We start from the raw sequence: 25,879 nt of genomic DNA, 5'->3' as shown, positions 1-25,879 counted from the left end.
CTTGGAAAAGTACCTATCCAGGTCTTTTGCCCTCTTTTAATTGAGTTGTTTATCGTTTTTTAATTGTTGACTTGTATTATGTTTAGTTATTTTTTATAAGTAAATGTGAACACTTTTAGACCTACCATATATCTGGTCCTCTCCACTTCCAACCTTAAAACAAATGGCAAAGCTTCCAGATGATGAAAAGAGAAACTAAGAAATTACAAGAAGACATAAAATTAACTTGCAATAAGACTGTGTATAATATCTGCATTTTTGTCTTAAATTATAAACCCCAGGCTTGGATCAGATGAGGAAAAAGTAACAGTCATTTCTTACATAGTGCTTATTATTCATGAGGTACTGTTCTGAGTGCTTTCACATCCTCATCCTCATGAGGCAAGAACTCTTTTCAATCCCATTTGATAGATGAGGAAAACAAGGCACAGAAACATTAAATGGCTTATGATTACAAAATTAGTAGGCACACAGTTTGGCTCCAGAATCACTTTGTTATACTACCTTTCAATCTTAAAATAATAACACATCTTGTCTAAAAAGGAATGTATTGGAAAATGCTAGCTACATTGTTTACATGTCATTTTCAATATTACAACTCCCCCACTCTCCCTGCACAAATCTTTTAAGTAACTCTTGGTTTTAAAACTTGCATTTCTCTTCTTTTTTAATATGTTTTAGTTGTAGATAGACACAACACCTTCATTTTATTTATTTATATGTGGTGCTGAGGATTGAACCCAGGGCCTCACATGTACAAGGCAAGTGCTCTGCCACTGAGCCACAACCCCAGTCCTTAGAACTTGCATTTCTTTAATCAGGTTAGGGATGTCATAAAAAAAAAAAACCAGATGAGGAACATCATTTAGACCTTTTCTCATCCAGATTTAGACCTTTTCTAACATTTCTGAATCTGACAAAAAACTACTCAGGATATTCTGACTCAACAATCTATTACCAAGGGCATCTGGATTGTACCCGACTGAATCTTAAGAGCTAGCAGTTGCCTACAAAGCCAGAGCCCAAAAGCCCAGCTAAGCAAAACCCATCTCTGCTGTACAGTTTCATATCAATTATTGGCTATGTAAACTTAAGTCTAAAAAAATATATATCTTATATGAAGAAGAAATAAAAAAGATACTACCTCTCATAATAAAACCAATATGAACACAATGTTAGAGTTCACAGCTTTCATTTTCTGATCAGTAATTACAGGCTTAACTGCCAGCTCTATCTAGCATTGCTGCAACTGCCTCAAGAGTTATCTATGGGACCTCAGAATTTGAAGGAATCCCTGAGATGATTTCTGATTTCAAATTACAAGTAACTCTTAAGAAATGAGCCAGTGTCAAGTACTGATATACAAAATAGTATCACTGAATAACCAGAATATCCTAAAAGTACAATAAAAAGACTCCTGCCTTTTCCAACTACCTATCTGTATAAGGCCAGATTTCTTCCTCTACTTCAACCAAAACATTCAGCAACAAACTAGCCACAAGAGCAGATATAAGAATCCAGTTCTCTTTTAAGCCAGACATAAAGGAAATTAGCAAAACTGTAAAAACTATGCCACCCTTCTCACTAAATTTTTTTTTGTTTTATAAGGGGTTTATTAAAATGTTATTTACATTAATATAAGAGGTTTATTATAGTTATTTCAAATTGTTAATAAGCACTTTTGTGAATTTCTCAGTTTTAATTTCTAATCTTGCAAATATTATACATAAAACTCACTCCTTGGGGTACTCAATCACATGAATTCATACAAGGATCCTGATACCAGTCAAACACAGTGGCACATACCTGTAATCTCCTGAGGCCAGGAGGATTACAAGGTCTAGGTAAGCCTTAGCAATTTAGTGAGACTTCCTCTCAAAATAAAAAATAAGACTGGGGAAGTAGTTCAGTAGTAGAGCTACCCTGGAATCAATCCTCAGTACCACACACAAACAAAACAACAATAATAAAACCCACATGATCCTGATACCAAAAGTTTGAGACTCACCACTTTAGGAGATAAAACTATAGGGAAAGAAAAAAGTTGCTCTGAAGCAACACATAAACAAACACATTCCTCTAGCAAAATATGTATGTAAAATTAAGTGGAGGGAAGCCAAACCAGTCAGGAAGCAGCAGCAAAGTGAAAAACGATAAAGGCCTGGATTAAGACAGTAGTGGTGGGAATAGAGACGGATGAATTCAAAAGATCTTTTTGGTGAAGATTTGACCAAATCAAGCGACAAACTTCAGAATCAGAGAGAGCTCAGGCCTCCAGTTTACCTGACTAAATAGTAATTGTCCACCCATCTGGCGAAGGGAAGGTACTAAGTCAGGTTGGTACTATTACATATATGTATATAGAAAGACACTGTATAAATGTTATGAGTTCAGGTGTCTAACAACTATTCTCTGACACCTGCAAGGTATCTTACAATTCGATTCAATTCTGACACTAACACCCGGCATTACTGTGACCCACCTTAACTGGTGGGCTCAGTCCCACAAAACTGCTCCCACTTGGGACACCAGCATCAAGTCTTGCATATATCCCCACGCTACCAGCTTTACTGCCATGGTGACTACAAATCCAGAGGTTCCTACGAGTCTCATTCAAATTCAGTAACTCACTAGAAAGTCTCAGAGAAAGCCTATACAACTCAGCCAAATGAAAGACTCATGGCAAAGTATGAGACTGGGAGCTTCCATCTCTCGCCTCCTCTGGAGATATAGGTGTCTACCTTCTTGCATATCAGTACTCTTTATGGTTGGGATATAAAGTATACCTGCAAATTTGTGTTAATGCAGTAATAATTACTAAGTAAAAATTACTAATAATTGATATGGGGTTTATTAAAATCTTATTTACATTAACATAAGAGGCTTACTATAGTTATTTCAAATTGTTATTAAGGTGAAATGATCAATTATGAAACCTTATCCATCCATTCTAATTTGAAAGAACTGAGTGGTAACTGTAGGTGGGTGGCCATGGCTGGAAGAAGTGGGTGACTGGGTTGTACCCTGGAAAGGTGTATCTCCCCTTCCTTACTGCCATGAGGGGACCAGCTTTCCTCTACCACATCCTTCCCACACAAGATGTTCTGCTTCACTTTGGGCCCAGAACAATGGAGTCGGCCATCAAAGGACTGAGATCTCTGATAGCATAAGCCAAAATAAACTTTGCCTTTATTAAACTGTTTTCAAGTGCTATAGTCAATGTAAAATGCAAAACCTGACTAAAATAAGTACATTCACCAGCAGCCCAAACTCTCCAAATTTCACCATCACAGAGCATGCACTTATGACTTCACTGTGTAGGCACTATCGGTTAAATCACTGACCATGTGACTGAACTCAATTCCAGTGCCTCTCCCTTCCCAAGATAGTGGTGGTAGAGGGCTGAAACACTGCAATTCTGTCATCAAATGACAATGGACCAGCCCACATTTTGAGATACCCAGCATAAACTAGTCTTCCAAGAAGCATGCACATTAAAGGAAGACGGGAGATAACAATCAGAGGGAGTAGAAGGTTAATAAAGACAAAGCTGAGCAGAATTGTTGTTAAGAAAGGAGCCCAGGACAGGAGGACAAAACAGAAGACAGAGAATGAGCAGAATCAAATTTGGACTTATATATCCACAACCCCAAGGACTCCTTTTGTTATTTTGGCAGTGGGGATTAAACTCAGGAGCGTTTAACCACTGAGCCACATTCCCAACCCTTTATTGTATTTTATTTAGAGACAGGGTCTTGATAAGTTGCTTAGGGCCTCGATAAGTTGCTGAAGCTGGCTTTCAACTAGCCATCCTCCTGCCTCAGCCTTCAGAGTTGTTGGGATTACAGGCATACACAACCCCGCCCAGCCCTTTTATATGTCTACAAGGCCCTTCATGGTCTGACCTCCCTCCCTCTCTAAACTCATGGCTGACTATCCAGCTACGGTAGCCTTCTTGTCAAATATTCTGTGCTCGTTTATGCCACAGAAGCTACTCACATGCTGGTCTCCTAGACTGAAAAACAATTTTTCCCTTCTCTGATTACTTACTCCTGTAAGTACTTCAGACCAGGACTTCCTAGGACTCTGTGACTATATTAGGTCCTCTTGAACACTTCCTCACAGCACTGTGACAGCTGGGAATCATTTATTTATGTGTATGTTTGCATGTCTGCCCCAGCAGAATATAAACAGAGTAAGGATGCTAAATTGCTAAGGACAGAAACCTTGTCACTTCTAGCCTCCTTGCTTCTGCCACACCACCTGGCACACAGCAGTCAAGCAGGATATGTTCTGGCACTGTTGAAGGGAATAAGCACGAGGGAAAATTACAAAGTCTCAGCAAACAGGAGAGAAGTATCTACAACATCTAGAGGAAGAGTCACCTCCCTCTTCCTTCTTCCTTTTATCTCAAAAAGCAAAGACTGTGAAGAAGATGGATTCACAAGAGCTATATGGGGAGTGGGCAGCAGGCCCAGATGGTACACAGAATCACTTCCTAAAAGTAAAGTTCTGGAGACATGAGAAAAGGAGCCAAGTTTGGTACAATATCTGTGAGGAATGGAGAGAAAGCTGAGAAGGAGCATTTCACAGGACACACCTGAGTGGGAAGGGCAAAAGTCTACAAGGTTGAAAGGTTCTTCAGCTTACTTTTAGCAGCACAAATATAGGAAACAGAACACAGACAGCAGCATCGGTTTAGGGATGAAAGTTTGCAGGGTAGAAATGGCAAGGATGAAGCTGAAATGATCCACTGAGATCCCAGCTACATATGAAAGGAAATGAAACCAGAAGGAAGTTAACCACCCAAAATAAAAGGGAAAAGGTCAAGGATGTTTCTGGATGAGTCTGATGACCATGAATTGCTACAATCAGATGTGAAGTTAAAATTACCTTACAGAGCTATAATTTTTAAAATAAACTCTACTTTTTTTAAGATACTGTAAGATTTCTGCCCCTACTTTTATCATCAGTCTCTCAGAACAAGGAAAAAAATAAACAATTTTTTTTTTCAAAAATAGCTCCCAGACCTTCAAACAAGATTACAGAAAGAATGTCTTTCCAGCTCCTCCTTTCATGAAGCATGCATGTTTCCCAGCAGTTCCAGATGACCTATAAGTTAAGAACATGCACACGTGGGGCTGGGGATACAGCTCAGTTTAGGTAGAGTGCTTGCCTTGCTAACACAAGGCCCTGGGTTCAATCCCCAGGGCCACCAAAAAAAAAAAAAAAAAAACTTTTTCAGCACTGAAAAATCTGAAATTTATGATTATAGAAGTAGTTAAACTGGTGAAAGTGATGTCCACAGTTTTAACTAGCTGGGAATCATTTATTTACGTATTTGTGTGTCTGCTCCAGCAGAATATAAATAGAGCAAGGACACTAAATTGCTAAGGACAGAGACCCTGCCAGTTCTAGCCTCTTGCTTCTGCAAGGAGACCATGCAGCTGGTCTAACCAATACCAGATGAGTCTCCCAAACTTTCATCTAGATCAATCACAAAACAGTGGATGTATTTTTTTAAAAGGAAAGAGATAAAGGTGTGGTGGTGTACACTTGTAATCCCAGCAATTCAGAGGCTGAGGCAGGAAGATCAGAAGTTCAAGACCAGTCTCAGCGACTTAGTAAGACCCTGTCTCAAAATAAAAAATAAAAAGGGCTAATGTATAGCTCAGTGGAGTACCCTGAGTTCAATCCCTAGCACCCCTTCCCCCAAAAAAGGAAAGAAAGAAAACACAAAACTCAACTCCAGCAGCACACTGAGCATTCATATTTTGTTGTTCTTTTTAAATACACAAGACAGTAGGGTTTATTTTGACATATTATACATACATGGAGTGCAACCAGTTCCAATTAGGATCCCATTCTTGTGGTTGTAAATGATGTAAAGTTAATCCTGATCATGTATTCATATATGAGCAAAGGAAAGTTATGTCTGATTCATTCTACTGTCTTCCTATTCCTATGCTCCATCCCTTTCCTTCATTCCCCTTTATCTAATCCAATGAACTTTTATACTTCACCCCCAGACCCTCCCTTGTTATGGATTAGCATCCACATAACAGAGAGAACATTTGGCCTTTGGTTTTTTGAAACTGGCTTACTTCATGTAACATGATAGTCTCCAGTTCCATTCATTTATCTGCAAATGCCATAATTTCATTCTTCTTTATGGCTGAGTAATACTCCATTGTGTGTATATACCACATTTACTTTATCCATTCATCTGTTGAAGGGCACCTAGGTTGGTTCCATAGTTTGACTATTGTGAATTGAGCTGCTATAAACATTGATGTGGCTAAGTCACTGTAGTATGCTGATTTTTAAGTCTTTGGGGTTTAAGCCGAGGAGTGGGATAACTGGGACAAACGGTGGTTCTATAGCATCTATGTTTAAAAAGCAAACTTTACTAAAAAGAATTTATTAGCAATTTAGTGTCCTTACTCTATATATACCTGAGGTTGCTTTGATGTGTTTATACTGTTTTATTAAGACCAACATTTAAAAGGAAAAAAGTTGTCCCCAAGCTACTTCCCATATGATCACTGCCCACAAAGGCTGTGTTGGTCGTGTTTTATATTCCTTCTCCTTTTAACACATCCACTTCTCCTTTCTGTTAATTACAGGAGTTTATGTACTGACCTTACCCACTAGTGCAAAAAATTACCCATGAATCAGGAAAGTCAATGAGAGCCCTGCATTCCCAGGGCCACAGCAATTGGTTTAGGCATTTGATCAAGCCAGGCCAATTGGAATCCCTGAACTTGTCAAGTATGTGAGTCTATTTCCAGTTTGCACTTCTATGTGAGTACATTTCCAGTTTGCACTTCCTCCGTTGCAAATGAAAGCAAATTATGAATGGGAAAGTTTAGCACTGAAACAACCTCCCAATGTCTTCTCCTATTATAATCATTTACTTCTCTTCCATTTTTTTTCTCCTCCCCATACAAGTCCCTTTAGATGGACTAAACCTAACACTGAGTTTTTTAAAAAGTTGAAGATACCTCACAGAGACAGAAAGCTTATCTAAAAACTAAGCCCAGCTCCATGTAACTATTCTGTGATCCAACCTGATATTTAGATATTAAAGTTAAGGGTCTTGGTTCAATATCCACACAATGGGACACATTCCAAACTCACCCTCTACATAGATGTACACAACATTGTACTCTGTGAATATCCCTAATATAATTTTTTGCATGAGGTCATCATTTTATAAGTATGCAAAGAAAAAAAAACACCACTGAAATTCTAGGACATTTGGAAGTTCCAAATCTCTTCCTGCCTGTTCTCTCTTAGCTGGAGATCTATACTGGATCTATACTGGATTAACCCTTCCAATCAAATCATGACTATATGAATTAGACTAAATGTATGCACTTCTTAAATGTGTTTCTTGCCATCCTTAAGTTTTCAAGTTCTTATGTGGAGAAAATAATAACAAATTCACATTTTCCTCAGATAATACTAAAAAATAAAAATTTAAAAAATTGGAGACAAGGTACCTCAGTTTGAGTTAACCCTTATCTGAAAGGCTTGGCACAAGACTTCTAAGTTTTTTGTTTGTTTTTGTTTTTTAATTTTTTTTTTAGTTGTAGATAACACAATACCTTTATTTTATTTATTTTTATGTGGTACCAGGGATGGAAACCAGGGCCTCACACATGGTAAGCAAGCGCTCTACCACTGAGCCACAACCCCAGCCCCAGACTTTGAAGTTTTATTGGGTTGCAGAACACGTGCTTAGGAACTTACAAACTGAGCATCCTAAAGCCAAAAATCTCCAAATCTGAAAGATTTTGAGCATTGTGCCAGGTTTTGGAGTATTCCATATCTTTAGATTAGGGATGCTCAACTTCTATTATAAAAAGAACAGAATAGAACAAGGAGAAGGTTTGGATCGTAGTAACTGGTTTCAATTCCCAGCACCATCAAAGGTGGGAGGGAGTACAAGCCCAAGTCTTTACCTTGTGGCCCTTAAGCCCATTATGGTTAAATCCTTCTTTGGAATTTCAAATTGCCAGGAAAGGGACACTGATTGGCCAGTTTGGTTCGGTGCCCAGCCTGAGTTGAATCCACCATGTCTTTTTGGAGAGGAGGAGGCTGGAAGGGGTTGAATGTGTAAGTTAAAGGACCGTTCATGGATTTGTGTTGGTTCAGATAGAAATTCCAAAGTTCCCATTACACAGTTCCAGTTTGTAACATGGTTTCTTCACAATCCAAAAAGAAAGAAAACAAACAAACAACAACAACAAAAAACAACCTAGAAATTTAGTTATTAAGTTTATTATGAATAAAATGTAGGAGAAACAAAATTTAAGAAATTAAAGGACAATTTAATTCACCACTATTTTAGGAGTTCATGCCAATAAAAAAAATACAGTTTGGGATATAGCTCAACAACAGAGTGCTTGCCTAGCATGTACAAGACCCTGGGCTGGGTTCTATCCCAAGCATTTTCAAAAAACATGTTTTTCAACCATAAATTCTTGAAATGAAAATGGCCTTTAAGAAATATAATTTTCAACATGAAAAACCAAGAAAAATTAAAAAAGAATATGGTCTCAGGGGGTTGAGATTCTGTCTTGGTCAGACTGGACACCTAGAACAATAATGCCAGGTGCATAGGGTGCACAAAGATTCACTGAACCATCCACTACACTCTCCAAATGGGTTACTGTTTCCAAGATACTGATTCCTTTGGTTTTGTGGAATGGTACCCACAATTAGCACTTCTTAGTAGTACTAATATAATACTAGTATTATCTGGTATTAAAAAGGTAGAGAAACATTGGATACATGAACCAAAATACTACTGGAGAGTTCTAACAAAATTGTGATCAGTAAGCATTCTAGAAATATTCAGTCATTGGAAATACAAAAAGCAAATCAAAAACAAAACAACACTCGCTCAGAATTTTTGAAAGGGTTTTACCCAGTACTGGCAACAAAACAGAATACAAGTGCATCTCAACCTACAGAGGGAAAGCTGCATGTTTTTAGGGCTTTGGAAACATATCTTCTGCCCCAAGGATTTCACCTGTCTTTATTAAAGCAAAAAGATGTCCATCAATAAGTGACTGATCAATAAGTGACTGATTAAATATAAGACAGTGTGTCACAGAAGGCTGGAAATGCCAACAAAGACTGAATTCAGCCCTCAGGTAGGCTTTGTTTGACTGCTAGTGTATAAATTGGGAGATTTGTGTTAAACCCCCACTTCTAGATTTCAAGGTGTTCTTGAAGAACTAGAAAATGTAGTAATACCAGGATGCATACTCCCTGGGTCACAAAGAAATGGGTGGACTAGCCCTGGGCTGCCCACTGATGGACTACCTTAAGTGTCCACAGTCCCTTACTGACTTTCATGTCTCCCAGCCTGAGCAGCTCAAACTGGATACCTCCTGGGTAATGTGAGCATGTGAACCCTCACAGAGTGTGAACATTATCACTGAGTGTGAGATTCTGGGTAGGCTTTCTGTCTTCTTATCTATATTTTCAAAAGTTTTCTTCAATAAACATGTATCGCTTTTAAGAAAAAAAAACATTTCTTTTTAGTTACTAAATCACAACTATAATATCTCCTCATCTTGTGATATCATAATGACTACTGATAACAGAAAATTAACTGAACTAAGAAGTAATGTAATGTTACAATTACTGTAGAACTTCCCTCCCCCTTCAATACTAAAAACTCCAGTTTGGACAGTCACAGCATTTTACAAAACATCACCCCATGATCTCCAATTCACAAAATAGCTATTTGAAGGATTCTTCTGCATTCATTTAAAGTTTCTTTCACTAAGAAAAAAAAAGCAAAGAAAATCTCTCCTATCAGCAACTGATACTTATAACCTCAATTAACTTAATGTTCATAAAGTTAAACAATTCTTGACCTTTACATTACTTACTATTTATTTGATAAATAATAATAGCACAGATGCGCCTCTAAGTTATTATCAATCTAACCAATTGATAATTGGTTAAACCCATAGTAAATTGGAAATATGCTAAATAAAAAAATGCATTTAAGGGGCTGGGGTTATGGCTCAGCAGTAGAGTGCTCGCCTCACACATGCAAGGCCCTGGGATCGATCCTCAGCACCACATAAAAAATAAGTAAATTTTTAAAAATGCATTTAATCTCCCAAAACTACAGGACATCAAAGCTTAGCAACACTAACACTATAGAGTACACAGGTTGTTTCCCCTTGTGATCAAGTGACCACTGGGATCTGCAGCTCACTGCCACTACCCAGCAGCATCTTGAGAAAGGATGTGACTGTATCTCACTAGTCTGGGGGAAAAAGCAAAAATCACAATTTGAAGTACTTTTTGTTCCAAATGTATATTGCTTTAGCACCACTGCAAAGTGAAAAACTTGTACGCTGAAACATGATAAGTTAGGGTCTTATGGGGGTCTCTCTCAGAGAACTTTGAAGAGTTTCTACAGACCACACCATACATATCACACCATTCAGGACATTCCCAGAAGTAAATCATATTATTTTCGTCATAAAGTCCAAGGCTAGGTAGAAATGTCAACATTCACAGGTTGGGAGTCACAAGAGGAGCCAAGTCAATGGTCCTCTCTTGCCCTCCTAGTTCCCACATCAGAGGGAGTTTTCTAAACAAAGGCAAATCATGGGACTGTCTTTTTTTTTTTAAAGATAGAGTGAGAGAGAGAGAGAGAGAATTTTAATATTTATTTTTTAGTTTTTGGCGGACACAATATCTTTGTTTGTATGTGGTGCTGAGGATCGAACCCGGGCCGCACGCATGCCAGGCAAGCACGCTACCGCTTGAGCCACATCCCCAGCCCCAGGACTGCCTTCTTAAACTTCCCTTTACTTCCTCTTTCAGGGAACTAACTCTGAAAGAAGTCCCAGCTGGCCCTCTTTGCTTTATTCCTCACCTGTCTCTTCCTCACTCACCGCAATCATTCAGCCTCTCTGGCCTCCAGACTTTCCAGTCCTCAAACTGTATTCTTGCCACTCACCAATAAAATGACTGTTGAGAGTCCTCCTTGTTATGAGCACTGTTCTAGGTTCTGAAGACCAGGAACAATAGAGACCATACTCCCTGCCCTCATGCAGCAACCCCTCTAATGACTTTCTTCTTCCTCAATTTTTCTGTTCATTTAAAGAAAATTAAAACAACAACTGTAATTAAGTGTAATACACAGTACTACCTACAACACTTATTATCATTTACTTGTTCTGTTTAAAATTATTTATTATTAAGTGAAGGAAAGAAAAACAGAGAATTATTGTTCATTCAAACCTGCTATATATCCCAAGAATGGCACTAATTTTTTGGTCAGTTTTTCAAGGTTTCTCTCATTACCAGTAAATAGCATTTATGTCAGTGGTCAAAATGCAATACTCCAATTCTGCAGGAATGGGAAATTGAGTTTCAGATAATTTCAGAATCTGAAAGATTACTTACTTTTAAAACCTATCTTAAGTTTAGAGCAGAAATGAATTGGTTTTTATAAAACACTGGATCCACAATAAGCAGCCTCTTATTACTGATGATGCATAGGAATGATGTATGTTTATACAGTGGCTTATTTACACAATACATTACACTCGTTAAAACAATAAAACTGTTCAGGAAATCTCCCTTGAAAAGATGTAGTTAGCCCTGCACACACAGGTTCACAGATATACACAACGGACACATACATATACACACACAATTAACAGCTACAACAGCATCTTGTTTCAGCGTTGTTTTTGATTTTGAAGCAATGGGAATTGAACCCAGTGGCACTCTACCACTGAGATACATCCTCAGTCTTTTTCTAAGGCTGGCCTCAAATTTATAATCTCCCAAATTGCCAAGTTTACAGGTGTGGCATCCAGCTTGCTTCAATGTTTATATCGTAAGAACCAGTGTCCTCCTTAAGTGGACTGGTTATATCATAGCACTGAAGTCAGTTGACTTTGTCCATTTCCATGAGCAGTATCCCAACTTACAAATGCATGCCCCCAGAGACCAAAAGGACTTGCAGACAAAATGCAAGGAGGAGCAGGAGCAAAACAAATGCTCACCAGAGCAACAGAGAATCAAAAGCATGGTCCTTCTGTATTAAGAGTATGTTTAATTATAACCACCAAGGATACAACTTTGGCCACCCACTACAACCTTGTTATTTTCACATTCAAGTTCATTAGAATCCAAAACTCTGTCACATCCCTCAGTTCAACTCTGGGTATTGAGCATGTGAACCCTCACAGAGCATGAACGTTATCACTGAGTGTGACAATCTGGGTAGGCTTTGGAACCATCCTAGGAAGAGTGAAATGTACTCATTACCACTCACACATGGTCTACACGAGGCCAACAAGAATGGATTTTGGTGACTAGCAGACAACTGAGCAATGACAGTCATGGAGAGAAGAGACAAAATCTGGCCAAACAGCAGAAGCCAAAACAATTTCACCAACATTCTCTTCGGGCAATAAGCTAAAAGGCAAGCCACCCATAATTAATTCTATTATGGAAAAGGTTAAAAGCTGAATTAAAATTCACTTTTGTAGGGGGCTACAAACCTTAGCAACAGAACTTTAATGATATTCTACCATCACATTTATTAATAGAAAGGTTTTTGCCACGGATCCATGAGACCTTCGTGTTCCTGGAGTGAATATTCACCAGTCACTTCAAATCTCCACACCAGCCAACATGGAAATATCTGGACAGGCTCCCATCTGTCCCCCTTATCATACTACTATAGCCTTGTGTTCCCAATGTAAATTCACACCCAAGTAAACTGTGTTTTCAAACTTCACTAGTCTTCTCTTATGCCAATAACCCTGTTTTTCAAAAAGGGGGACTTTAGGAAAACCACTACAGAATAAAAGATAAAAAGACTGCTTTGAGGGGTGAATGCTCGTTTGAGGGCAAGGCTCATATGTAAGCCAACCTACCTGACTCTTCATCACTCTTTGAGAGGCATTCAATTTCTATGACGAATATGTACATTATATTAGTGTATAATACATATAATATAAAATACACACACACACACACACACACACACACACACACACACCATACATTAGTATACCCCAGGGAACCACTAAGTTACTCCATAACAAAAAATTAAGACTGTAAAAAGTACCCAAATGCGTATAAAATAGGTTCAGAAAATAGACTAAAAGTTTAGACTCTACAGTGAAAAATCTCCTCAGCCACTAGCTGGTCCGCTAATTTACTTAACTGGTGATACCTCAGATTTCAAGACATATTCATCTGTAAAACTGAGATTTTATGAAGATTCAATGAATTCAATGCAAATGCTGCAAAAAGACTTAACAGGGGGTGGGGATATAGCTCAGTTGGTAGAGTATTTGCCTGGCATGCACAAGGCCCTGGGTTCAATCCCCAGCACCACCACCACAAAAAAAAAGTGGGGGGCCTTGACAGATACTTGCTATTACTATTACAGGTACATGAATTTTCTGAGTTCCCAAATCCCCCTATTAAGCAGGCTCTACTAAAAAGCCATTCTTCTTCCTAAAGGAAAATATTCACTAGATTTGTAGTACTGGTTAAGTCATTCCAAAAAGGGGTTTGGAGAGGATGAAGACTGAAACCTTCATATACCACTGCAAGAATGTAAATTGCTACAACCTTTCTAATTGGCAGATGGAAATATGTATCAAAAATTTTTAAGGTTTGGTATATCCTTTGAACCAACAATTCCATTTCTAGAAACCTATGTGAGGGGAAAAAAATCTCAAAGGTATACAGAGACGTATAAGGGCTGGGGATGTAGCTCAGTGGCAGAGTGCTTGCCTAGCATGTGTGAGATCCTGGGTTCAATCTCCAGTACAGAGAGAGAGAGAGAGAGAGAGAGAGAGAGAGAGAGAGAGAGAGAGAGAGATCTGTGTGTGCATATAGCCTAATCATTGCAAAGTTACTGATAATGGGCGGGGTAGGGGTGGCAACTAATGTCTAATAAAAATAAATTTGTTAAATTCTTATAGATCCATAAAATGGAATATTATTAAGTTATTAAAACTGTGTAACTAACAACATAGATATAAAAAGACATTTGTAAGATGTTATAAAAATAAAGCCAGGTTAGAAAACAACCATAGGTTACTAAAAGTTGTGTATGAATAGCCACATGAATATACAAAAAAAAAAAATCAGATGAGACACATACTGAGGTAATGAATTTAATGTCTTGTTAAGTAATCCAATTTTTTACTGTCTAGTACCTAGAAATCAGCAAGGGATTTCACTTTTTTTAAATATTTTTTTTTAGCTGTAATTGGACACAATACCTTCATTTTATTTATTTATTTTTATGTGGTACTGAGAATCGAACCCAGGGCCTCGAAAGTGCTAGGCGAATGATCTATCACTGAGATATAGCCCCAGCCCAAGGGATTTCATTTTAAAGCAATGAATTTCTATTACTACCATAAAGTACAATAGTACAAAAATTAAATGGGTTAGCTTTTAAATTTTATATATTTTCATATAACCCAATGCTTTATGACCAATGTTAAATACCATTTATTCACTGGATATGTCTTAATAATTTATGTATGTGCTTAGTAGTATTTAAATTTTACTACTACTCTCATTTTCAGCTGAAAAAAACTGAGGCATGAAAAAGTTATGTGACTTGATCAAAGTCACTGAATGTGTAATCAAATCCAACATTCTCCACAGTTTGTGCTCTGAACTCTCCAACCCCAACTATATAACCACTTGTTATTTATGGGATCCTAAGGTAGACTCTGAAAAAGGGGTGTAAAGGTCATATTTTAATAGTATGAAAGTTGGAAACACAGGCTGGGGATGTGGCTCAAAAGGTAGCGCGCTTGCCTGGCATGCGTGCGGCCCGGGTTCGATTCTCAGCACCACATACAAAGAAAGATGTTGTGTCCGCCTAAAAATAAATATTTAAAAAAAAAATTCTCTCTCTCTCTCTCTCTTTTAAAAAAAAGAATTTAAAAAAAAAGAAAGTTAGAAACACACCAATTACCTATTTTCTGCAAACTAATTTTTATCGTAGGAAGTTGGGATTATCATGATTTACAAAATGGAATGCAATATAATGATAATAAATGATTCACCACCCCACTGTAACTTAAATTTATGTTTTGAGTACCTAAATAAATATTTTGCTTAGTCTTCTTCCCAGCATATCACCTTGAACACTCCATGCCAAGGAGACTATCTCCTTTCAACACTAACTAAAGTTAAAGAAATAACTGGTATATAGTTCTTGTTGCTCCTAATTTATAAAAATTAGTGACTGCTAAGTGATACAATTAATTTGACAAGTAAAAATGTAAAAAACTGGCCTCATTGCAATGTAGTTCAATCATTCACTCAACAAATATTTAAATGAGTTCCTCCAGGTACCAGGCATATCAGAGTGAACTGGTCTCTGCCCTTCTGAAACATATATGAAAGTACAATTACTCATTTTAAGGTCATAGACTTTTTATTAGCAGCCTAGGGTATAAAACTTATTCTGCCACTTGAAAAACTTGTTATCTACTTCAGGAACTGGTCCTAGGGGATACTCAGTAAACAGGAAGCACAATACCAGTTGTTCTCCAACTTTACTGCTCAGAAGTTCATGGAAAACTTGCTGAAAATACTGATTCCAGAGCCCCATCTCTGGCTGTCTGAGCTGAGGTGAAAGAAAACTTCATTTTTCCCAAGTTAGTGCAGATGGAAGAGATATGAAGCCCAGACTTTGAGAAACCCAACCTTGTAAGTGGAGCCATTTAGGAGGAAATGACCATTCAAAAGAGAACAGCTCTGCAGCAGTGGAATCTGAGTGATACAACCCAACCTTTATATAACTAATTCTCTAAAAGTCACAATTTAGCAAATTTGATAAGTCTGGGAGACAGAGGTAGCACAGTGGCAAAGCACTACTTAGCATGCTCCAGCTCTTGGTCAATCCCCAGCATCACCAAAAGGGGGGGTGGGGTGGAGAAATGAGTATGAGTAGAGGAATTTGCCAGCACCTCCCTCTTAATCTCATAATAGCTTTGAGGGTGTGCCTCAATCTAAACATCTAGGAAAAAGATAAAATTTATGCAGAATTCTACTACCAATACTAGAGATAAACATTAAGAAAAAGGAAATTGCCAGTCACTGGAAAAAAAAAAAATGCTAACATGGACAAACATTTCACGGAACTAACTTGGTACCACTCATTTTATGCCCTATTTCACAATGCTTAGTATCTGAACAATCCAGAGGGTTCCAAAGTACATTAAAAATGTGTTCATTTCCTCTCTTACTCAGGCAGAATAATAATAGAATTTTGTAAAAGAACTATGCTCCTCAATACGTTCTTAAAGAATTTTTTTTTTTTTAATGTACCATCGGAAAGGCTCCTTACTGGGTTACTTACAGGTGTCTGAAAGATTTTTAACCCAATCACCCTATTCTTCATTTCTTAATTTAGATCACTTAAAAGTTCCTGAATTCTTTATAAACTCCTGCAAAATTTTCACTTCTTTTTTTTTTTTTTTTTTAGTTCCAGATGGATGCAATGCCTTTAGTTATTTATTTTTATGTGGTACAGAGGTTTAAACTCAGTGCCTCACACGTGCAAGGCAAGTGTTCTACTGCTAAGCTACAACCCCAGACCCAAAATTTTTATTTTTGAAAAATTTTCATATAGGTCAACTCCCATGAAAACCACATAAATGTTTCAAGAAAACGAATGAAAATTTTGTTAAGCAAAACACAAAAGTAATTTTTTCTCAAACAGACATAACAACTATGAAGAGTAATAAAGCTACTTCACTCTCAAGCCTAGTCATCTAAAAATAAAGGTATCCCAAAAATACATTCCTCCTATTTGGGGGGTTTAGAGTGGGACCATGCAAACCAGCTGGACTGCTGGCTCCTGGCCCCAGTTCCTGCCCTCACATCCTGTCCACTACATAATCCATGCATTAACTCTGAGCCTTTCTCTTCATCCGTTTAATGAGATTAGTAAATCTGCCTATCCAATGACAGAATTGAGATTTACCAGATGCATTTGTATGATATTTGTCTTTATTATCTATACTTTTATTGGACTTGTCTTTATTATCTCTACGTTTTTGACCACAGAAACAGCCAAGAGAAGGATGCTAACAGATAAGCACAAAGAACCGCATCTAGCCAGAGTCCGAGTACATTTAAATTTTCAGGTTGGTTCTGTTTTCTAAATAGCACTAACGATGGCAAAGTTCGAAAGGAAACTTTCATATTCAAGAACCTATCAATCGAGAAATTGCTAATCTATTTCTTCAAGAGCAAAGCATTTAGTCTGAATCACACAAAAGACTGACCATAGGAAAGGTAATCCAGAAGTTGTCTTCTAATCCAAAAGCAAACCGAAGTAAGGGGAGGTGCAACCCATTCCTCGTTGCTTTCCTTTTTCTGGAAATTCGGATTACATTTCCTCGTCCAAGCAAGAAGTGGCCGCAATTGTGCCGCGGGTCCATACCAGAAACCTGAGTCCGCGAGTAAGGGAGGGAAGGAGAAGCCGCAGACTCCGAGGGACGCGCTCACACTGCCAAGGGAGCCGTTTTCGGTTAAATACCACCAGAGGCAGTCCCGGCAGCACCACTTCGGGCCAGACGGCATTGACTGCCCTTCACTGACAGGATTTTGCAGGCACGCCAGAGAAAAGAAAAAAGGATGAGCCGGGGACTCCAGGCCGGGGTGGGGGGGCGGCGGGAGACACGACAGGCGGGAGGCGCGAGGCTGCTCCCGGCGAGCCTGGGTTCCCGGGAAGCTGGTGAGGCTGGGCCGGCCCGCCACCCTCCGGCGGCCGAGGGCAGCGAGGTCAGCCCTGGAAGGAACGCCCGACCGCGATGCCCCCTAAGGAGGGAGCCAGCTTGCCAGACCAGGGCTGCGGACGCCCATTCAACCCCAAGCCCGTCCCGCTGCCGCCACTCCCAGGCCCCGCCGCGGAGCCCGGCCTCTCGCTGCCGGCCAGCCGGCCCCCAGCCGCAGCTCCGGGGAGGATGAGGAGGACGCGGTGGACCGGCCGCCGCTGCCGCGCCTCCAGCGTGCGCCGCACAGGGTGAAGGGCGGCCGGAGGGACGCGCGCGGAGCGGCGGGACCAGCGCCCCGGGCGGCCATCGCGCCGACCCCCGCGCCGACCCCCGCCCCCGCGCCACCTCCCACAGCCCAGGCCGCCGCCGTCAGCCCGCTCCTCACCTCATCTCCGGGCGGGTCCGCGCTGCCGCCCCAGGCACAAATCAGTGCAGCTCACACGCTGTTGGGTGGGACGCAGGAGCCGCAGCCCCGCACACCATCCCCGCCCGCCTGCCCGCCCGTCCCGGAGCCCGCTCGGGAGTCTCCCTCGCGAGCCGCCGTACTACGGAGCAACCAAGCTGCGGTCCCTCCCTACGCTCCTCCACTCCTCTCTACCTCCTTCGCTCCCTCCCTCGCTCCCGCCTATCTCCTCATCTCCCTCCGTAGCCTCCTCCGCCCCCATCCACCCCTCGGTCTCCGCCCACAGATAGGTGGTCACAACCGTCTGCCAATCGAAAGAAGACGACCACACCTCCTCACCGCCCCCTACCGCCGGCCCTGCCCACCGGAGGATGCTAGGAGAGAGAGCTGAGGAAAAATGGAGGAGTACAGAATGACACACAGATAAGCCAATCAACAGGCTCGGAGAGAAAACCTCTTCCTCCTCCCACAAAGGCGGAACCAAAGGTTTCGGGTCTAGGATTTATGGAGAGTTTCTTCCACCATTTGGTGCATCTGCTCGCTGCCGTGAGAAACAATAGCTACGATGCATTCAACTAAATTACGTAAGGTTTGACCGGAGAGTATGTAGTGGAGAAGAAAAGGGAGTCAGGGTACAGCCCGAGGAGGGTGCAGTAGGGGGGCTCAGTTGGAATGAGGAAGGGTGTGGCTTTAACTTAGATTTGCATAAAACGGAACCCATCCGGGCGATTTCAACTTCGCCCCTTTATTGGTAGCCCTTGGGGCGGTACCTCGCGTCGCCCCTTTTGGAGCATGCTGGGAGTTGTAGTTCCGAGTTTGGTTGCTATGGCGTTCTCTACAGCCTCCTGGAGCCCGGCCCCGCCCTGCAGGAGTGACGAACTGTCGGACCAATGGGAGTACCATCTGATTTCGAGGGGGCGGGTTCCCTGCAGAAAGACTGGAAGGTGGCGGTGGCGAAGGCGCTGGCAGTTGGGCTGCTTGGAGGCAGGTGAGCCCCGGGAAGCATGTTATGTGTCTGGAGAAAAGGGACTGTGGGCGAAAGATGGAGAGACATCCCGAGGAACAGTGTAACCCTGGGAGAGCTGGTGGTTCGTGAAGCTTCCCAGCCTTGGACTCACTCGGGCTCTGGCCTACCTTAGCTGAGGCTACTGAGGGGCGGGTAAGACTAAATTTGACTGGCAGCTTCCTTGCGCTTTGCAGGTCTTGATTGTAGATTTTGGCTTAGTTTCCATCTTCCTTCACATTTATGGAGGCGAAGGTCTGGAAGTTCTCTTCCAGCTGTATCTCCCAGTTTGAATTTTGTTTCTCCCACTTCTTTTTGTTCCTATATTTGAGTTTCTTGCTTCATTACTCTTCTGCCTTTGCTTGCTTCCTGTAGACTTTCGTTTTTCAGTAAGCAATTACCTAGAGCAAGGGAATTCTTATTTATGTGACCTTAGGGCCAGATTTGTCCTCTTCATTAAACTAAATAGCGGAATACACAGGAGAGACACATGGGAACAATCCTAGGATCACGTTCATATGCAGATGCTGACTCTGTATGTCTCGCCCTGAGGACCTGCATTTACAACCAGCTCCCAGGTTGTACTAGTCCTCGTTAGCAAGATTCTACGTCACTTCTGACCACTATGAAGATAATTCGATCTACTTAGGATTTTCCTTGTGGCAACATTTAAAAAGTGAAACGAAACATGAATTTTAGGTTTCATTTAACCCAGTATATTCAAAATTATTTCAATGAAAAAAAAAAATTTTAAAGAGATTGTATTTTTTTCATATTGAGTCTTCCAAATTTAATATGCACTTTACACTTAACAGTACATATCAATTTTGAATACACACAGTTCAAGTGCTCAGTAGCCACCTGTAGCTATTGGCTGGTGTTCTACCATCTATAATATAGAGCCAAATGATAGAATGGACTATTGTAGACATTAGAATTGTTGCATGTGAACAAGCCTTTGCTGCTCTGGGTTTCAGAACTATTTTAGAGGTTCTCTGCCCAACTTAAAGAAATAGTAAAGGTAATTAACATTTGTTGAAGCCAAGTCAAGTGCTTTGCATAGATTACTGTATTTAATCCTTGCAGCAACTCTCAGAGGTTACTAAGAATTCAAAGCAGAGTCATTTAGGACTTCTAAATTTTATCCATCATCCACTGCAAAGTAAAAGTATTACCTTTTGTTTTCACTTCATTGATACTTCTGCTCCAGCTTTGAAATATGAATTCCCCATAAAAAGTCAAACTGCCTGACATTTGCAGTGAAATAGAGTTTGGTAGTTTTGCTATTCTCCATGCTGGGCATTTGAATCAAAGTTCTGTATTTAAGAATGAGAGTTGAAATCCTGAAGGAGATTTAGACTTCTGGACCAGTACTGGACCCTGGGCAGTAATGGCTTTTGATTAATTGGTGTACCTCCCTGAAGAAGGAAGGTGGGAAAGCTTGGAAATTCATAAATTGCTTCACTGTGACAGTGTTTTCTATTTTTGTTTGTGGTGAATTTTTTTTTTTGAGTGATAAAAATGAATGTTTTCCTCTTATTAAGAACTGCTCTTAGACTGTTTCAAGGACAACTTTATTCCTTTTGTGGATCCACTAAATAGTGCTACATTGAGCTAAGGAAAGCCTTGAGTACAAGAACAAGAGTACACATACTCACACGTGTTAAAATATGGTACTTCACAAAATAATTTTCTTTCGTTGTTATATATTCTGATACATTCCATGAGATTATTTGCTCTTAATTTTGGTTTTTTTTTAATATTTAATCAAAATTACCAATTCATGTTTGCCTTTAAACCAAGAAATTATTTCAGGACCCTATAATGAAATGAAAAGTAAGCCTTAAGATTGCAATGCTATTAGTAGGTAAAGATTTTGTACCAGTCAGGAAGGAGAAAGTGTTATAAGAAATTAGGGAAGATTCCTCAATTGACTGTCTCCCTCATCTCTACCCATCTCTACCTGCATTGTCCCAATATCATGTCATATAGCCAGTTTAAAAGGGGACATTCCATTCATTACACCATTGACTCTATTTTTTTCCCAGTAGCACAATGTGGGAAAGGTGATGCTAATTCAAGAAATGTAGTGAAATTTTAAGTTTCAGTTGTCCTAAATTGTACTATTAATTGGCCTTCATTGAATAATAACTAGTCCTCAGATTTCCATCCTTTGGATAATCACCATCTCAATCATTCCCTACCTTCTAATGGTGTTAGAAAAGGAATGCCTCCTATAGGAAATCCTAGACTCTATTTCAGTATCTCCTGTGCCCAATAGGCACAGCAAAGCAATGCAACTGTTTACAATAAGATATCTGTATACTCATGGCTTTTGCCAATGTCCTTAAGTGAAAATATATTCTGTGCAGTGACCCATAATCCAAGTAAAGCTCTCATGGAATAAGGGGAACTATATTAAAATTCTTTAGGGATCCAAAATGATCTTAGTTGGATGCCTTGCTGCTCAGTGTGGAAACAACATATTGAAATTTTTTTTTAATTTCTTTCAGTTGTTGATGGACCTTTATTTTACTTATTTGTGTGTGGTGCTGAGAATCGAACCCAGTGCCTCACGCATAATAGGCAAGCACACTACCACTGAGCCACAACCCCTGCCCCTTATTGAATATTTAAGTAACAATGTGACACTTCCAAGCAAATACTTCTTTCCTTTCTTTCTTTCTTTCTTTTTTTTAACGCTTCTCCAGCTATCTTTAGTTCTCAGTTTGCATAAAATGTAGGGATTATGCCACATATGCATAAAGTTAGTTGAGTATGTCTTGAAAATATTTATAGAAATCTGTATTGTCATAATTAGAAGAAACCTTAACCGTCATCTGATGATCCTGCTGCTCCACTTACCTGATGCTTGAACCCTCATTTTAAAACCCCTGTGACTATATCCATATGTGACTATATTTGCTAGACTTGATTTCTAAGGTTTAGCCAAGTGTAAGTACCTATCTCAGTTATCTCCTGTACCCAACAGGCACAGAAAAGCAGTGCAATTGTTTATAACAAAATACCTGTGTATTTCCAATGTCCTCAGGGTACACAAATTTTTAGTGACTCTTGTGTATATGATGTAGACTATTAGGATCATATATCTACCTCCTTCTTGAAGCTCAGCTGGCTTTTCTGGATTTGGTTAGCACTGCCATCCTCCACAGCCTGCACAGTATGGTATTTGAACCAAATCTCCAGATAGTTACTTTGATTACACTTTCCATATTTGTAGCCAAATATTTGGGCATGTGGTTACTCATATTTCTTTTTCTGATATATGGATATATATGAAGAAGTTTCAGATTATTAAGAACATCATTAAAACAATATCATATTACATTTTCTTAGAAGGTCAAAATATAACAGTCCGAGCTAGGTGGCCCATGCTTATAATCCCAAAGACTCAGGAGGCTGAGACAGGAAGATCACAAGTTGTAGGCCAACCTCAGCAAATTAGCAAGACCCTGTCTCAAAATAAAAAGGCCTGGGCATGTAGCTTAGTGGTAAAGTGCCCCTGTTCAATCCTTAATACCAAGAAAAGAAAAAAAAAAGTTATATACTGTTCTGTGCCTAGCATTACAGAGATCCTAGGTTCAATCCCAGCCATATACACAGGACTTTTCTAATTTAGCAAAATTTATGTTAGAACATATAATTTTGAAATTACATGACTTTGTTAAAAATGTCATGAAAAATAATTTCTATTTTTATTCTGTAAACTGTGCGTTGATTTCATGTGTGCAGATCTTTTTTTTTTTTTTTTTTTACTTTGGTAGTTGTAGATGGACAGCATGCCTTTTTTGTTGTTGTTGTTTATTTTTATGTATTGCTAAGAATCCAACCCATTGCCTTACACATGCTAGGCAAACACTTTGCTACTGAGCTACAGCCCTGGCCCCTCCAAATATCTTTAAATCCAGAAAACGTTTTATTACATAAAAAACTCAGTGTCCCATTTAATTGGGACTAGTGCCTAAGAAACCTTGTGGGCCTTGACTGTCACCCCCTACCATTTTCTTAGAACTAGGAATTTAGTATTCCTTTTAGGGGGGTTGCAAAACAAAGCATTAATACTTTCTTAATGTTCCTCTTCACTTTTGTAAAAATATCTCTCTTCACTTTGTAACTTAGTGTATTGTTTTGAGCCCACATAGCAGTTCTATTTTTTTTCTTTGCTTTGTTGTTGTTGTTGTTGTTTGTATGTTTGTTTGTTTGGTTTTTGGTGCTGAGGATCGAACCCAGTGCCTCATGCATGGTAGGCTAGCATTCTACCTCTGAGCTACAACCCCAGCCCACAGCTCTTCATTGTATCAACTAATCTTTTTTTTTTTTTTTCCCCACCAGCTAGGCCAATATTCAGCTGATTTGTAAGAAGTATTTAACATGAAATTGGAGCATAGTATCAGATCCATGTGATTGCTGATCTGGGACCCATGCCATATGTTTTAAGATTTAATGGGTAGAGAAAACAGTGGCTTCCAGAATCACAAAGGGAGATGGGTTGAAATCAAGATGTTGATATGTAGTTGTTCTGTTTCTGCAAAAGGCAACCTGAATACCTCCAGACTAATCAGGAACAAGGATTTATTTACTTAAAAACAATGGGTATTGATTCACCCAGGCAATAGCAGGAAAAGTCCATTAGTTAATAAGTTAATAAAACAAAGTTTTGTTTGTTAGTATATAAAAACTCTAGGATCATGGAACAGATGGGGTAGATTGACTGTCACTGAAGGTGATTCCAGAAAGAGTGTAGGACTTGAGTTTTATGTGCTTGGCAGAATCTGCAGTTAGTACAGCAGTGTTTCAGAGAACAGGCCATGCTTGGAAGCCTGAGATGGGGTAACCATATGGTGTGGAGTTACACTGTCTTGATCAGACAGGTGTGTGTTGGAAAATTGTGGGAAGAGTGGAAATGGCTTTTAGAGAGCCTTGAAAACTAGGCTGAAACGGTTAGAATTAATATAGGGAATATATGCTATATTACTTCATTCCCCATTTAGAGTTGGGGGAGTTGTAGTTTCCTTATATAAAAAATAAATGCAATACAAATACTTTCAACAAAAAACATGCTTAGGTTATTCCCCTCTCCTTCCCCCCACCCTCATTGACACAAACACCTTTTGTAACGAAATACGTAGGAATATTTCAGTCTTTTGACCTAGCTTGTCCTGTTTTTATACACTTTGTTGATACATGCTATTTATATAATTTCTATATGTATTCAATGTACATATAGAAATTATGTATATGTACATTGAATACAGTATTTGATTATTCCACCCTAGGAAGTAGCAGCCATTGCTCATCCACATTCCAAAAACTCTTTTATATAGATCCAGGTAGATCCACTAAGATGCCAGCACCCAAGGCTGGTTTCATGGGCTTGACATCTATGCAGTCTCACTGGGTCTCATGCTTAGAAAGGACCCATGCTTGGTTTAGTACTCTGCTATTGCTAACTTGAAATTTTAATAATTTATGAAATGTTCCTCATTTTTAATTTCGCATTGGAACCTGGAAATTATATATAGGCAATTCTGTCAAGAAGAACTTAATAATCAATCCTAAAGGATGAAGTATTCTAGTTTTAAATTAAATATCTCATGTTAGAAGCTCAATGGGAAAGCATTAAATACTGTAATGGTTAAAATGATTTTGGAAAAGAAAGAAATAAAATAATGACTTTGGAAGGGGGGGAACACCTGGTGTGTGTCCCATTTCTGGACCAGCTAGTTCTATGAGACCCCATGTTTTAAAATTAATCTCTTTAAGATGCAGTTTCCTTTCCTTCAGTCCCCATTTAGAGTTAGGGGAGTTGTAGTTTTCTTATATAAAAAATAAATGCAATACTAGTACTTTCAACAAAACGCATGTACAAGAATTTTCTGAATAGGACAATTTGCAAGCACCTCAAACTCGAAACAATTCAAATGTCTATCCGTAGTGGAATAGATAGCCAGTAACTTACTCATCACTGAAGTGATATATAGGAGTGGGAATAACTGGACTACAACTGTAAGCAATAGCCTGAGTGGACTTGCAAATATTATATTAAGAGAAATGAAGCACACATAAAGGAGAAGAATGTTCTTCCTATGAGGTTCAAAACATTAGGAGAGGGAAGGAAAGCAGTGACTAGAAAGGGAACACAAGGGAGCTTCTGCAGTTCAAGTCATGTTTTTTTTTTTTTTTTTTTTTTGTGTGTGTGTGTGTGTGTGTGTGTGTGTGTGACATAAGCATATTTACTTTTAACATTGGACAAGCTATACACTTTTATTTTTCTGTTAAGTTGACAAAACAATTGTCTTGCAGTATGATCACTACAAAAATTAAACAACTGTGGAATCCTTGGAAATGCTTCAAGAAGTTCACAGAACACAGGGCTGAGGATATAGGTCAATGGAAGCGATTTGCCTAGCATGTGCAAGGCCCTGGGTTCCATCCCAAACACCACAAACAAATAAACAGAAACATTCACAAAATATAGATGTAAATTCTTCCATTAAAAGTTCTATAGACTGCTAGAGAAGAATTAGAGGCACAGTTTCACCCAGTGTCCTGTCTACTTTTTCCTTTTTAATTTTCCTTTGAAATTTAACCTTGGAAAATTTGAACCTGGTTCTCAGGCTCGTGTAA

At 39.3% G+C, this 25,879-nt stretch overlaps 2 protein-coding genes and 1 non-coding gene across 24 annotated transcripts in view; 2 read left to right on the top strand and 1 right to left on the bottom strand.

The window, feature by feature from the left end:
* The window catches only part of Itsn1 (intersectin 1), a 219,128-nt gene extending 200,774 nt beyond the window's left edge, over positions 1–18,354 (bottom strand). For 6 of the 13 annotated variants that reach the window (XR_013437001.1, XR_005734566.2, XR_013437002.1 and 3 more), the window contains exon 1: positions 18,211–18,349. Coding sequence is in view for 1 of the 13 variants with exons in the window: in XM_078044571.1 (XP_077900697.1) it covers positions 18,211–18,215 (5 nt within the window). In the remaining 12 variants the exon portion in view is untranslated. Of the gene's footprint in view, positions 1–17,333; positions 17,645–18,210 lie in introns of all 13 variants that reach the window. The other 7 variants (XM_078044567.1, XM_078044570.1, XM_078044573.1 and 4 more) reach the window with 5 other exon arrangements.
* Positions 13,329–13,404, top strand: Trnaa-ggc (transfer RNA alanine (anticodon GGC)). Its single transcript has one exon. It is a non-coding gene; the product is annotated as a tRNA-Ala (tRNA).
* A 75-nt stretch (positions 18,355–18,429) lies between the features above and the next one.
* The window catches only part of Cryzl1 (crystallin zeta like 1), a 33,594-nt gene continuing 26,144 nt past the window's right edge, over positions 18,430–25,879 (top strand). For 3 of the 10 annotated variants that reach the window (XM_078044581.1, XM_078044583.1, XM_078044584.1), the window contains exons 1-2: positions 18,430–18,812; positions 19,070–19,216. The gene's annotated coding sequence lies outside the window, so the exon portion shown is untranslated. The other 7 variants (XM_040287008.2, XM_078044580.1, XM_078044582.1 and 4 more) reach the window with 6 other exon arrangements.

Source organism: Ictidomys tridecemlineatus, chromosome 3, assembly GCF_052094955.1.
Source record: "Ictidomys tridecemlineatus isolate mIctTri1 chromosome 3, mIctTri1.hap1, whole genome shotgun sequence".
In the NCBI taxonomy this organism is placed as follows: Eukaryota; Metazoa; Chordata; class Mammalia; order Rodentia; family Sciuridae; genus Ictidomys; species Ictidomys tridecemlineatus.
This window is presented reverse-complemented; position numbering and strand designations above follow the sequence as displayed.